General features: G+C 40.5%; 1 protein-coding gene across 3 annotated transcripts in view; it reads right to left on the reverse strand.

Annotated features, from left to right (window-relative positions):
• The window catches only part of TMEM131L (transmembrane 131 like), a 308,022-nt gene that overhangs the window by 116,991 nt on the left and 174,477 nt on the right, over positions 1 to 16,554 (reverse strand). For all 3 annotated transcript variants that reach the window (XM_030191626.1, XM_030191627.1, XM_030191625.1), the window contains exon 8: positions 2,035 to 2,100. In XM_030191626.1, the coding sequence (XP_030047486.1) occupies positions 2,035 to 2,100 (66 nt within the window). The remainder of the gene's footprint in view (positions 1 to 2,034; positions 2,101 to 16,554) is intronic.

Below are 16,554 nucleotides of genomic sequence, written 5' to 3' on the forward strand. Positions count from 1 at the left end.
TGCCATGTCAGAATAAGTGGAACCAACATTTAAGTCATTGTGTTGTGGCTTTCTTCAGGGTTTGTCTTTATACAGTGATTGAAGTTCAAGGTAGGATGCTTCCTCAGGAATACTGGAGATTTTAGCAGGAAATTGAGACAGGAAAGGTTAATGGTCGCAAATTTAAATTTTGGTGGGATGATGATGTGGAAAATTGACTGCAGTTTCAGAATGTGACCTATAGAAATTCCTCCCTCTTCCAGAGTCAGATTGTTCCAATGAATTTCCTGACTCATTTTCCCACCATAAAATAAATTTGTGACCAACAAAATTTCCCACAAAAAATTGAAATTTGTGACCAATGGACTCTCCTGCCTCAAATGTTTGACGAAATCTCCTGCCTTCCTGAGGAAACCGTCCACCTCAAACCACAACCACCCAATCAGATTTGAAAACTCACTATATAAAGAAACTGCAGACTTCACAGCATACCCTGAAGAAAACCACAGCAAAATTGCTGGAATGTTGGTTCCACTTACTTGGATGCCGCAAGATCCAGATAACTAACAATCTCTCCCATACTGGAACAATCCCTCCCATTTTGTTTTGAGGAGAAAATAATATCTAGAAAACATGAAACCAGTTTGCTTTCGATTGCTTCTGCCCTAGCATCCAGAATTAGTATCTGCTGTTTTTCCAAGTCTACTTCTAGAGCTGAAATGTGGCAGCTTGGGGAAAGTCCATGAACGAAGCAGAAAAAGAGAAAGTTATCAAAGTAGGCTACTGTTAAGGCGTGTTATTTTACTGTTAACTCCATTTACTATAACTAGGTCTCATTGCATAAAATGGTACCTGTCCTAAAATAGAAGGAGTTGTGGTAAAATAATCTGTCTTAACGGCAGTCCAACTTTCGATTTTACTGGACTACTGTCATTCACTATATCTGGGTATAACTGCTAGGCTGATTCATAAAATTCAACTGATTCAAAATTCAGCTGCTTGACTTATCTTCTGTAAGTCCTGTAGCGACCATGTGACGCCTCTACTGGGGGAGCTGCATTGGTTACCAGTACGGGCTAAGATTCATTTTAAGGTATTATGCCTAGTTTTTAACATTTTGGAAGATAACTATCCAGATGGATTGCCTCAATTATAGCTACAGTAATTCTAAATTCCATCATGACTACTAGGCTTTGCTATCAACAACTTCTGGCTTTTCCATCTATTAAGTCTACTAGACTCAAGGCTTTATTTTCACACTCTTTTCTGTTTCTGGCTAGATGTTTATGGAATAATCTTCCTTTAGAATTATGTTTCTGAAGTATTATTATTTATTTCGTAAAGCTTTAGTAGTTCTCAGTTTATTTTAGTTTATAATGTTATACAGTTCTTGTTTTTAATAGTAATCTAAATTGTACACTCCTGATGTTTTGTAATCAGTTTTCTTTATTGCATCTCGCCTTGAATCTCAACTTGAGGGAGTTGGCGAGTGATAAGTGTGATATAACATAACATCCCCCTTAAATGTAACTGGGAGTGTTGATAAAAAGAGGTAAATGGGAGTCTGTGATATGTTTGCCTAAGGCCAAATATAATTTTGATCAGGCCCTGGATCTGGAAATTTTCTAACAGAAAATTTAGGACCTAAATATAATTGGCAACATTATTAAATGTAAACAATCTAATATTAAAGCTCCATTCTTTAGATAGAACCCAAACAGAACACCAATTTAAGCCGAGCCACATTCAGCTGCTAAGATTTCTCTACGCTGCTTTATAACATCTCATTAAGGGCCCTAATAACTAAGCCGCGGTGTAGGCGTGCAAACATTTTAGCATGCGCTAATACTAGAGACACCCAGAGGAATATAATGGGTGTCTGTATCATTAGCGCACCTACAGCTCAGCTTAGTAAACAGGGCCCTAAAATGTACTGCATACTATATTTTCCTCTGCACGCCTTGTTTTGCCGTGTGTGCAGGGTTCACAGTCTGTGCATACTCAGTGTTCAGGAAACACTACTGCTAAGTTCCAAAAAAAGACTCAATACTGTACCTTTGGCTCGTAATGCACAGCCCATTTCAAACGAGCTTGTAACAAACTGGTGTTAGTGATTTCTTCCTAAGAAATAAAAAGGAGAGAGAAAAACCAACATTATAGTTTCACAAAAAGGTCTTTCTTAGAAGAAACGTCTGGATCTGGAGTGACCAAAGGCACCTGGGAGGTGGTGACAGTGCACATATTAGCCCAAGATAACAAATCACAAGGCTCTTCAAACCAAATCAGAAAGCATATATTTTTTTTAAATATCGTTCCTTCTCTGGTACTCCTTACTACTACTAATCATTTCTATAGCACTACTAGACTTATGCAGCACTGTACACGTTATATGCAGGTACTTCCTCTGTCCCTAGAGGGCTCTCAATCTAATTTTTTGTACCTCGGGTAATGGAGGGTTAAGTGACTTCCTCAAGGTCAGAAGGAGCTGCAGTGGGTATCGAACCCAGGCTGCCAGGATCAAAGCCCACTGCACTAACCATTAGGCCACTCCTCCAGTTGTCCCTGATGACTGTCTTGGCAGTTTAGGAAATTCTCATTAACCTCATAGAAAAAAGGATGTCTCCTTCAGGAAATACTCACAGGGCTACTGGCTGGTTGGCAGAGCCCATCACAGCAACAGCAGCTATCTTCATACTATTCACGGGCCTAAGTGTAACACCTCCATGGCATGCCCGGATCCTACCAACCTCCCAAGAATTGAAGGAACAGAAATGTAAAGATAGACTCCCAAAATCACAAGATATATGCCCGAATTCTATAAAAAGTGCTAAAAATCGTGTGTGCAAATTTGGGCGCATGCCCAATTTAACCGAATGCGCTAATTAGTGCCTATAATTGGCTTTTTAACAAGCAATTATTGGCACAATTAGATTTCATTGAAATGTACGCATGTAAATTTAGGTACAGGATCCGTGCCTAAATTTTAACATGCAAGTCAAAAAAGGGGCGTGGAAATGGGTGGGTCATGGGCGGATCAGGGGCGTTCTAAGTTATGCTTATAGTTCTAGAATAAGGGCATCCACACCTAAATTTAGGTGTGGGCATTTGTACCATGTTTTAGTTCGAGCAAATAGGAATTTATTAATGGAAAAACTGAAATATCATAGAGAGGATAAAACAGTGACTTGCGTGTTGACATATACTCCTGAGATAGATAAAGTGATACAGATCTTAAGAAGAAATTGGAGATTAATATCTGATTTGCCAGCATTTGTAGGTATGAATAAATAAATAAATAAATAAATAATTTCATTGAACTGTGTCCTGCAGAGGTAACTATCTTTTCAGTCATTACAATGCTTATTAAATGTTTTAGTGTATCTGCCTTTACACATATCATGAAAAAGCATGTAACAAGATAAAATATTATACTATTAACTGGTCATACTCTGACCTGCCACCTCTCCTCAATTATACCTAAGAATATACCAGAAACCTACCACTGTTCTGTGCTGGTCAAATTTGTCACCTCTTGGCACAACTATTTCACACAGAAGAAGCTGGTTCTGTTGTCTCCATTTTTGGCCATCTACCATGTATAGTGCAGGGGCTTATAGTTTTCAAAACTAAACCAAATCCTGGGTCTCTCCTCACCCCATTCCTTTGTCCTTAGTTCTCCCCCTTCCCTTGACCTTAGCACTGAGATGTTGATCTGTGTCAAGAACGCTTGACTTCGGTTACCTTTGTTGATCAGAAAAGCCAAATATTCTCTCAGGAAATAATTCTCTTTTCTAAGCCTCCCTCCCTCTAACACTGGTCCTTCTGGTATTCTCAGGTGTACTCCATCACATCCCACTGCCTCCTCTATTTATAGGTGTCTCACTATCCTATTTTCTCCTCTCTAAATTGGTTTAAGATTATTCCTCGGTCATTTTAGCCTCTCTGTCCTACCTTCATCACATTCCCCTTCTGTAAATGTTTAGAATTTCTAGTTTTAAATTTTCTATCTTCTGCTACTCTCTTTCCTCACTAACCCAGCTTTCTCCTCTTATCTCTACTATTCCATCTGTTTTCCTTTGTTCCTATCTAAAGAAAGTTCACTCCCCTTTTGTTGGATGGGCACTTTTCTCCTCAGCGCAATGTCCCCTGGGTCTTTACATTTCTCTCTTCTGTTTTGCTCAATGACTTTGCCTCCCCTCTCGCTATTGTTACACTGTGTTTTGGCTCATATTAGTTCTATCCCCTTTCTAGGGAGACATTTTGACTTCCTGATGCTCCGCTCTTTACAAGCCTGCCTTACAACACAGAGATTTGACATCTCTAACCGATGCCCTCTGTTTCTCTGTAATCTTTACACTACTCCTGACAGGGTTTCTTCACCCTCCTCTTGAAGCCAATCCTCTTGACCCCTTGTTTATGGAAGTCTAGTCCTGACAAGTTTAACACTGTGCCTTCTCATGACATCACTGCCACAGGCTCCAGCTTTGCTTTTCTATGAGTGGGGTTCTTCAACTGGTTGCTTGTGGGAAGTCTCTGACCACCACACACCTATCTGAGACTGCAGTTGGCAGAGACCAAACATCTTAAAGAATCGCTTGATCATCAGAGGATATCCTAAGAATGTGATTCCTTCATATAGAAGAGCAAGGTTTCAAAATAGGAATTTATTAATGGAAAAATTGAAATATCATACAGAGGATAAAACAGTGACTTGCGTGTGGACATATACTCCTGAGATAAAGTGATACAGATCTTAAGAAGAAATTGGAGATTAATTTCTGATTTGCCAGCATTTGTAGGAATTAATTTATGGGAAGCCTTTACAAGGAATCGTAATTTAAAAGAATTAGTAAGTCCTTTAAATGTTGAACATATCAATAGAAACTCTGGAATAAGAAGTGGTAAACATTGCCAATGTCAAGGTTGTATGATATATGCCATTCAGACAGAGCTTACAGACTGCTTCATACACCCGATTTCATATAGGCAGTATACTCTTACTACTGAAACCACTTGTATTTCAGACTAGGTGGTGCATTTGATGTTATGTCCGTGCGAAACTCTGGCCATAGTCGATGTGTGTCCTTAATGAAAGCAGCTTGAAATTAAATTTTAAATAATTTATATTTACGTCACTTTTTTGGGTTGGATCCTTAAAAGTTGGTTTTCTCTCTTTGAAGTGAAACATACAGAGTGATATTTACACTGACACTGGTATAAGATAATCTTTGCTGACCAACTGTTGTAAGGTGCCAACAATATCATCTCTCTCTTCATATACAAATATAACCAATATATTTCTGTGGCACAACTCGGGCATTCGGCACACACTCAGACGTATCAACCCCCACCCCTTCAATACCACACTACAAGCCGTATCTTCGATAGAATTGGATTTATTTTGGCCGCAGCCAGGAACATCAAAATTGTTACAACTTAAACAAATTACATTACATCTTCTACTAATCATTATGCCAGCATGCATTTCTACCCGGGTACACAGCTTCTACACGTAGTTGCATATTCTGGGCCACAGGCCAAGCCGTACCAAGCCCCTATGGCCCCCTGAGCTGTTTTCCAAGCACCCGACGTCACTTGGTGTCTCCCGTTGAAGGAGGCACCTACCACATTTACAAAATGACGTTCTAGGCCTCCCGGCCGCCCAAGCCAGGAGACAAGCTGTATACACGTTGTTTCCTTATAACAAGGCTGCTCACATGCAAGCCTACCATTTGCATCAACTTGATAATTTTCCACACAACTCTTTCTGCAGCAGTAGTTACCCCAACTTGTAACTGTTATGTGTCAAGCTGCTGTGTACCCATTGCTGGCTGTGCGTAAATATTGTAGTCTAACGCCTCGCTGCGACAAATCTTGCCTCTCAAGTGGGTGGGCGGGTGGGCGTTGCTCTTCTCCTGCTTCCAAATTCAAAAGGACATCCTGTGCAGTTCAAATTCCTCTCTCCTCCTCCCTTGCTCCTCCCCTTCTTTCCTGCCCCCTCCCCTTGCTACCCCTTGTTTTCCTCCCACTACTACCTCTGCTCTCTAGCTAGGCCCTCCCTGTACTCTCCCCCACACTTCTGTCTTTGCTGGCCTTCAGCCCGGTTGTGGTCGGCCCCCCTTTAATGGGTGTGCCTGGTTCTTTCTTCTCTCATATTGCCAGCAAATCCTTCATGAGAACCCTTTTCTTTGTTTTGGGACCACTTTAGGGCAAAATCATATGCCAAACAGATGAGACAAGCCACAAATTCTAACCAGAGTAATTATTAGCTAATCACCTTATTAGCTCTACAGTTCCACCTACAAGCTGCACCTCCTATGTTTATGTGTGCCATTCTTTGCAATTATACTGTAATGACAGAAGCTATCTCCTTTCTCTGTGCTGAGTTTATTTCAAAGTAGAGCACCATAGCTCTGCTTCTTCTCCAAGCCTGTTCCCAGAATCCCTCCAACTCAGTCAAGTTTTCAGGATATCTACAATAAATACACACAAGGCAGATTTGTATAAAATGAGGATGGTGCATTTTGAATTACCACACAAGGGTAAGGAGAATAAGGGTGAAGCAAGTATGGTATATGGGGAAACAGATCATATTCACGGCGGCAGGTGTGCAAGGCTGGAGAAGGGCAGCCTAGTTACTGCTTTTCTTTTGGGAAAAGGAACAGATTACTCTCCTACATATGTTCTAGGAACGTGGTTACATTGCACATTTTGATTGCCACTGGGATAGACTGAAATAATATGTCCACCACTAGAGAGCGCTCTGTCACCACTACATTTATTACAAGCAGGGACAAGTTACTGTCGGTGCTCAGAAGTTGTTCATATCACCACATTAAGATCTTAATAATACTGCAGGTCAAAGTATAACACACCTGAAAAGGGAAACCAGCAGTCTAGCTCATCACTGTATGAAGTCTGATAATCATGTTACCCCAAATCCTTCTTGTTATACTACTATTATGTTTTTTCATTATCATGTTGTCCAAGATCCTTCTATAACACTAAATTACTACTGCTACTATTTAGCATTTCTATAGCGCTACAAGGCGTACGCAGCGCTGCACAAACATAGAAGAAAGACAGTCCCTGCTCAAAGAGCTTACAATCTAATAGACAAAAAATAAAGTAAGCAAATCAAATCAATTAATGTGTACAGGAAGGAGGAGAGGGGGGTAGGTGGAGGCGAGTGGTTACAAGTGGTTACGAGTCAAAAGCAATGTTAAAGAGGTGGGCTTTCAATCTAGATTTAAAGGTGGCCAAGGAAGGGGCAAGACGTAGGGGCTCAGGAAGTTTATTCCAGGCGTAGAAAATGTCTATTTTCTAACATATTTCCACCACTCATGATGTATTGTAAGCCACATTGAGCCTGCAAAGAGGTGGGAAAATGTGGGATACAAATGCAATAAATAAATAAATAAATAAAAATATAAATAAATGACCTAATACTTTAAGATATCCCACAGAGTATATCATCTCCCCCAACGAAAGGTAACGTGCTGACTTGTGCCATAACACGACTCAAGAGTACAGGAAACAAGGAGCACCTCAGCTGCACCCCATGCTCCATGCCACCTGCTAAGCCAGTACTAAACACCTGCAGAGGTGGTATGCAGCACAGTGGCAAGCCCAGTCCCACAATCTTATTGGTTAGTTTCCTTAAAGAACTACTCTCCAAGTATCTCAGAGACTGCTAACCAATGCTTAAAATAAATAAATAGATGCACGCCTCAAAGGCACAGACACAGACAGATTAAGAGAAGAAATATGGCAACTCTGATCCATTTCTGGGGGCTCTGTACTTCTTATAGAGAAGTTGGAGACTTACGGAGAAGTTGAACAGTGTTAAACTTAAGTTGAGACTTAAAAACCTACGCAATCAGTAGGATGAAACCAAGACTTGATTTGCAAGGGAGATGTACACTAAGACCTCTACCGTAGCTCTGACTGGTTAGCTAAGTGCGGTGAGGATAAAGCGAACATGCTAAACAAATACTTCTCTTCAGTGTTCACGGAAGAAATCCTGGAGAAGGACCGTGGTCAGCTGCAGAGTTAATATCTGAGAACGGAGTGGCATTGTGCCATTCACGGAAGAAAGCATTTATAAACAGCTTAAGAATCTGAAAGTGGACTAAGCTATGGGGTCGGATGGGATACATCCTAGAATAGTGAGGGAGCTCAGAGAAGTCCTGGCGGGTGCTCTTAAGGATTTATTTAATAGATCTTTAGAGATAGGAGAGGATCTGCAGGATTAGAAACAAGCTGATGTGGTCCCTCTTCACAAAAGCGGAGACAGGGAAGAAGTGGGAAACTACAGGCCAGTAAGCCTCACGCCAGTGGTAGAAAAAATAATGGAGTCGCTGCTGAAGGAAAGGATAGTTAACTTTCCAGAAGCCAACGGGTTACAGGATCCGAGGCAACATAACTTTACCAAAGGAAAATCCTGCCAAATGAATCTGATTGACTTCTTTGAATGGGTGACCAAAGAACAGGATGAAGGACATGCGCTAGATGTAATCTACTTGAATTTCAGCAAAGTGTTTGATATGGTCCCTCACAGAAGACTCATGAATAAGCTGAAAGGGCTGAACTTAGGACCCAAAATGGTGAACTGTATTGAAAACTGGTTGACCGACAGGTGGCAGAGGGTGGTGGTAAATGGAATCTGCTCAGATGAAATGAAGGTGAGTAGTGGAGTGCCTCAGAGGTCGGTGCTGGGGCCGATTCTGTTTAATATATTTGTGAGAAACCTTGCTGAAGGGTTAGAAGAGGAAGTTTGCCTTCTTGTGGATGACACAAAGATAGCCAATAGAATTGATACCCTGGAGGGAGTAGAAACCATAAGAAGAGATCTCCAAACATTGGAAGAATGGTCACAGGTCTGGCAGTTAAAATGCTGGACATGTTGGTATAGCTCTACAATCGAGAGAAAAAAACAACATAAAATAAGTGGATTATAAATACATTACCAATTTGTTTAAACAGCGACTATAATTTTAGTTTCCTGTGGATGTGGACATGCATTTTGTTACTCTGTCTGAGTTTTGAAAGGCTACTCTTTGCACCCTGATACAGTGGAGTTTTTTTCAGACCCATGATGGTGAGTCGTGCCTAAGCCTTAAAACTCTTGTTGGCTGGGTGACTTTACTAAAGTTTTTTTTCTCCACTTTTTTGAGTGCTTGGATGTTCTCTTCATTCAATGTATCTGCCCACGTATTATACATAGAATTTTCTGTGAAATTTTCAGATTTGACATTTGGGCTTGTGTGAACTTTTTGTAGTTAAAATGTAATGCGAAGGAGTGCAGAGTGATGCACTTGGAAGCAGAAATCCAAAAGAGATGTACCAGATAGGAGGGGAGAGATTGGGAAGCTCAGCTCAGGAGAGGGACCTTGGGATGATGGTGTCCAAGGATCTGAAGGTGAGGAAACAATGTAACAAGGCGGTGGCTGCAGGCTGCATACAGAGGGGTATAACCAGCAGAAGACAGGAGGCGTTGATGCCCCTATACAAGTTGCTGGTGAGGCCCCACTTGGAGTACTGTATTCAGTTTTGGAGGCCATAACTTGCTAAGGATGTAAAAAGACTTGAAGCGGTTAAAAAAAAAAGCAATGAAAATGGTATGGGGTTTGCGTTGCAAGACATATGAGGAGAGACTTGATGACCTGAACACGTATACCCTGGAGGAAAGGAGAAATAGAGGTGATAGGATACAGATGTTCAAATATTTGAAAGATATTAATCCGTAAACAAACATTTTCCAGAGACAGGAAGGCAGTAGTACTAGAGGGTATAAATTGAGGTTGAAAGGGGCAGACTCAGGAATAATGTCGAGAAGTATTTTTTCACCAAAAGGATGGTAGGTACCTGGAATGCCCTCCCGCGGGAGGTGGTGGAGATGCAAATGGTAACAGAATTCAAAAATGTATGGGATAAACAAAAAGGAATCCTGTTTAGAAAGAATGGATCCAAAGAATCATAGCGGAGATTAGATAGCAACACCGGTAATTGAGGAACAAAGCCAGTACTAGGCAGACTTCTAAGGCCAGTGCTCTGATCGTGGCTGGACAGATTCAGCTTCAAAAGTTGGAGAACAAGGCCAGTGCTGGGTAGACCTCTATGGGCTATGATCTGATCATGGCTGAATAGACTTGGATGGGCTAGAGTGGAGCTTTTCGGGGGCTTCGATGACAACTTCAGAAATTTTAGAATAAGGACAGTGCTGGGCAGACTTCTACAGTCTATGTCTTGAAAATGGCAAGGACAAATCAAGATCAGGTACACATATGAAGTTATCACATACCATATGTAATGAGTTTATCTTGTTGGGCAGACTGGATGGACTCATGTGCATGTCTTTGTGAGACTCGCCCATTCATTAAATATTCAAAAATTTACCCACAAAAAGTTTAATAAACAATGTTCAAAATAAGGTGTTTCACAATTTTTTTTAGCTCATTATCTTAGATATGTCCTACAGACTGAACGAATATGGCCCAACGAGATACCCTGTTTCAATTCTTCCTCAGGGGCAAAGTTCATATCATCCGCAAAATTCAAAATTTACTTCATATTGTACGTGACAAAATCCACCCATGGCGAGCTTCACTTGAATTACTGGATAGTGCCCTCTTAAATCAATCCCTACAACAGAAGGGAAGTGATGTCATGTACCTGATGACCTCAAACCCTCCCCATTCATAAATCTGATTATATCAAAAAATGCTTTTTCCAACTCAATTCATACGCTCTCAAAGAATCCAATAGCACATGTGACTTTAAATGATAGTATTCTACTCAATACAGTCAATATAAACCCCATTCAGTGTTCGCACCTAATTGTTGGATAAAATTGTTCACGTTCTGTCAGTTTTTGAAGTCTATCGCTCGCCCACAAGGAACCTCATGAATCTGTTCAATGATCCACCATTGAATATGGGCAAATCCATGATTATGCTGAAGGAAACGTTGAACCAACGGATGGGGCTGTCAAACCGAGTATGAACCCTACTTCTGTGTTCTGTTAAGTCTTATTTTGACTTTCCTCATCGTGTATCCCACATAAAACTTTTGGCAGGGCCACACAAATATTATATATATATATATATATATATATATATATATATATATATATATATATATATATATATATATATATATATATATATATATAAAACACAAAAGATGAATCATATATAGTTACCAATTTAACATATATTCTTTTAATAATAGGGAGATTCCATTCAGTGATGGGACTTGTCATTTCATAGAAAGTACATTTGTCACATGGTTCATGATGACCTTCCCCAAATTGATGCAATCTATACTGAGTTACAGACCAGTATGGAATCAACTCAGCTATAGGAGCATGTTACACAATCCCAACAGACTTGGGGGGTTTTGTTAAAAAATTGTAGACCTACTAAAGAAATTTCAAAGGGATGAGAATGATTTGTGTCAATAGCAAGGTTTATTTATGAATGAATAGATATAAACCAGACTGAAGATTCAGATAGCTCAGGAGGACGTCTACCTTGACAATACAAGCGTAGAGGGCATACTTGCAACTACGACGAGAACAAAAATTGGACAGGATCTTGAATTAGATCCCGGAGTCCAAAGTATCCTTAGTGGTGAACGTTTCGGGGACTGGTTTATCAGCAGAAGGGGTCCTTAACAAAGATTTATCTTTTGTGCCCACCCCATGGAAAGATATTGCCCGCATTTTCAGAAATCTACAAGTAAAATTATACTTTTCTCAGAATCCTATAGCAACAGACAGATCCCTGTTTAGGGATCCTCCTCTATAGGTTCCTCCAGATCCTATGGACAAGCATATTTGTACTTTTCTAAGGAAGAATTGAAATGGGGCACCTCATCATGCCACGTTTGTTCAGTCTGCAGGTCAGGATGTATCCAATACAAGTTGTTTCACAATGTTTTTAGCGAATTATTTTGAATATTGGTTACTGAACTTTTTGCAGACACGCTTTTGAATATTTAATGACTGGGTGAGTCTCACAAAGACATGAGCATGAGTCACTTATATAGTTATTAAAAATTTCAAATTGAGGAGAAATTGTATGATGTGCAGCTTGGCCTCAGCTAATTTGGAGTTTGGAGTTATTGTTTCCCTCTGTTTAGAACTTTATATAGTTGAGATTCAACATGGTACAGACACAGCACCAACTTTTTGGCTCTGTCTTCAATACTCTACAAATGCAATAAACCAAAACCAAGGAGAAAATTTCAAAACTTTATTGTGCCAAACATGCCTAACACCCAACACGGCCATGTTTCAAATAATCTTCATGAGAAATCTAGAATGACAATGTGTTTGATCTAGGCACCAGTCAAATACAGAACACTCCTCACCAGCACAATGCAAACACATCACACTATTCATGAATATAGTTTAATTCCATTATTCCAATTTGATAGAAAAAGATCACAAGCCTCTTAACAGAAATGTAAAACCACAAAGGCATCAACTTATATTCAATGAATGGTGTGATGTTTGCATCATGCTGGTGAGATGTTATCTCTATTTGACTGGTGTCTAGACTGCTATTCTTGATTTGTTACACCACTGATGACCATTTGAAACATGGCTATGTTGAGTGTTGTGCATGTTTGACACAAAAAGTTTTGAAATTTTCTCTTCAGTTCTGGTTTTTTACATTTGGATCCTCTGTCTTGTCCATCCCACTGATGTGGATCCTGACCTATCATATCTGTTCGTTCTTCAACATTCTACATAGACAAAGCTGCATCACAGGCTCTGTCATGTCCACTCTAAGATGAAGCATTGTCTCCCTGGTTCGTCCTGCATATACTTTAGAGAAGGCAAACACAGCAGTAGTTGACAGTTTTGGTCATGAATGTGTTATGCACAATGAACTACCTGATCGGTCCCAGCACATATGTTTTTAGGAATGCCACACCTGTGCTAGTATGTCCATACTGAGAGGATCTGGTACAGCAGTGATGATCAGCACTTGCAGGATATGCCTACCTCATGTATCCTTACTTCATATTAGTCTTACCAAAAGAGGGAAAAAAACCCAAAACATATTTCAGTCACTTGCAATTAACCCCAACTTATACCAAGAAATATTTTGACAATAAGATTGAAACTTGCCTTTCTCCTGAAGCTAAAATTCTAAAAACACAAGCTTATAAAATGTACAGGTAATACAATAAAAATAAAATTATAATCAGAGATTAGAAGGCTTGTACATGGATATTTATAAACTAAAAAAAGAAATAGTTTATATAGAAAAGATAAATCAAAGGAAGTCCTATAAACGCAGGTCGGACTGCAGCACTTTGGTCTGCCAATACCAGCAGTCCAAGCAACAAGCCTCCGATATAGCCCGGACAATGTTAGGAAAATGATCCCTTTGCAAAGTGAAATCACCACGGATAGTTAACACTACTGTCTATGAGCCAATATTAGAACTCCTTGCTTTTAAGAAACAAGTGCTTCTGACTTGAGTAATACACTATCTAACCAACTAAAAGGGATTTAAAAAAACTTTATCATCAGCAAAACCGAGCATGGACTATTTCCACAATATCAACCACCGCCAGGCAGCTATCCTTCAGTCTGTGCTTTATGGTGATAGAAAAAGCTATAAGGCAAATTCCTTGATCTCAGAGTCAGTTCTTAACTAACACCTATCTGACTATTGGCAGAGTGGTTCCTACTGCCAAAACCCTGTAACACAGTATGAAAAAAATTATGTCCTATGACCATCTACAGATTGACTCAGAAGACAAGAAGAAGCCATGTAGGTCACATATGCTTTAGATTCATCTGGTCACGAAAGATTAATGATAGGTCAAAGCCATCACAGAGCAATACCAAATAACTTACAATAACCAAAGGGTTGATGATATGATGCATGTTGTCTGATGCTACAAAAGCCATAGGGTTAGAGAGGGGAAAATAAGGGTGTCCCCTTCTGCACTGCAGTGTATCATTTTTTTCATATCTTACAGATCCATTAAACTTGTCATGCAAAGTAAATCTCTACCATCTCTGGAACATAATGCTATTTGATCTAGTGGTGTACAAATTGGAACCACATGCATACAGAAACCACCATCCAAAACATGACATAGAAAAGCAATGCAACTACATGCAACCCCAGCAATGTGGTGTACCTCATCCAATTCAGAATACTGCCCTCACAGGAGTCCAATGGTTGTGGGGAGATGAAACAAGAATCCCATAACCCACCACAGATGTACATTCTCAGAGCCCTAAACCAGAGCACTTCTGTTAGCCAAGTCACAGCTACTCTGCCTTATCAGGAGCATCAGTATCCAACTTTAGAGTTCTAATGCCTGTTCTGATCCTGAAGAAAACTTTAGCTCTTCTACAGTAGGCTGCATTACTTTTTAATAGGTTAACAAAGATGTCACAGTACTTTAGAACTCGCAAGTGAGGAAGGGACTAGACTGTCCCTCAATGTTAATGTACTATATCATCCTCCTTATTTTGGATCCAATATTAGACGTATTCACAGCCTAAAAAAATATATCAGAATGGAAACGAGTCTTCAAAAACACAAGACGGGGAAACATGGAAGTTGAAATATATACAAATACTGGCATCTAATGCCAATAGAGTCCACCCTGTGAGCACTTCCCAACAGTTCTAGACACAGCTTCCCTTGCAAATTACAACTTTCTCAACTAGGGGTCCTCAAATGCAGGCCTCGAGGTCCACAATCCAGCCTAGTATTCAGAATTTCAACACTGAATGAGATCTATTTGTATTCATTGTTTCCAGGCTGGGTTGTGGACCCCTGTACTATACTCTTAGTAAATTATGTCAGTGTTATGCAACAGGTTCTTCCTTGTCAACCCTGTAATGAAAACATCTTAGACATTAAAAAAATTTTTAACTTGTAATTTTTATTAAACATCAAAGTTACAAGGCACTTTTCTATTCATCATGCTAAGGACGTAGTTTTTTGCAGTGTACACAGACTACCTACAGATATTGGGTAAGTTCTGATATCCCCCCTCTGCTTGGGATTTGCAGACAACATGATTATTTTGGACGCTATGCGACACCTCTACTCACTTTATTTGCACCTTTAATGTGAATGTCTTCTGCACGCGTTATATTGTTGGAAGACATACCACGAAGTATTATCAGAAACTAGATCTAGCTCATCACACAGATTAAGCTTGTTTGTCCAGATAGTGCCCTAGTCAATGATTATGTTCCCTAGCCTTCAAAACAGCACATAACACAGGAGCTTCAGCTAGTCTGTTTTACATTTTTTTTTTAATTACATATTTTTAAAACTGTATGATTGGTATTTTTAAAATTGTATGATTGGTATTGTTATGTTTTGTTTTATGACACTGTCCACATAGAGGGGCATAATCAAACGTCGCCGGCCAAATAGGTCGCCGGCGATCTATGTTGGCGGCAGCGCTACAGCTGGCCGGAACCGTATTATCGAAAAAGATGGCCGGCCATCTTTTTTTTCGATAATACGGTTTAGCCCGGCCAAATGCCGTGGAGTTTGCTGGGTTTGAGATGGCCGGGTTTGTTTTTCAGCGATAATGGAAAGTTATGTCGGCCATCTCAAACCCCGGCCAAATTCTAAGCATTTGGCCGTGGGAGGAGCCAGTATTTTTAGTGCAGTGGCCCCCCTGACATGCCAGGACACCAACCAGCCACCCTAGGGGTCACTGCGGTGGACTTCAGAAAAGCTCCCACCACGTGCATAGCTCCCTTACTTTGGGAGCTGAGCCCCCCAAACCCACTACCCACAAATGTACTGCACCCACTAAAATTGCTCCAGGGACCTGCATACAGCCTCTAGGACTTATTGCTGCTGTATAACTTTGGCACACCAGTTCACACCTGAAGACTAATCTCTCTGAAAAAGTCCTTTCTTGAAATAACCACGTTTACTCACAGTTAACTGCAGATCAGATGTTGTGCCCCATTGGCAAAGAGTCCCCTGGTACTAAGATTAGCAGTAGGTCAGAGCTGGCACAATGGTGTACAATGCCCTCTTTCAGCACCATTCAAGGTAAGAACTACGTTCTCTAACGTGGGTAACACAGGAAAGGGAACTAAAACTGACTTACAAAAATGGCCACTACCGCATGGACTACAACAGGAAACAAAACAGGGCACACTCTGACCCAGTTAGCAGGGGGAAAAAGCACCATGGGCGTAGAGCCCAGTACCCTACACCCACCACAATGCATTGCTAATGTGACTCTCTGCAGGGCACCTAACAGAAAAGGTGTCACACTCACCCGAGAGCCACATCGCAACCAGGGAAAGGCTGTCGGAGGATACAACACATTCTGCTGTCATGGAGGTGGGTACGGCATTTGAGGCTGGCATACAGGCTGGAAAAAAGGTTTTAGTTTTATTTTTTTAGTTTGGAAGGGGATTGGTGACCACTGGGGGAGTATGGGGAGGTCATCCCCCATTCCCTCCAGTGGTCATCTGGTCAGTTGGGGCACCTTTTTGAGGCTTGGTCGTGAAAATAAAAGGACCAAGTAAAGCTGGCGAAATACTGCTTAACGCCG

The sequence above is a fragment of the Microcaecilia unicolor genome, chromosome 2 (assembly GCF_901765095.1).
Source record: "Microcaecilia unicolor chromosome 2, aMicUni1.1, whole genome shotgun sequence".
NCBI lineage: Eukaryota > Metazoa > Chordata > Amphibia > Gymnophiona > Siphonopidae > Microcaecilia > Microcaecilia unicolor.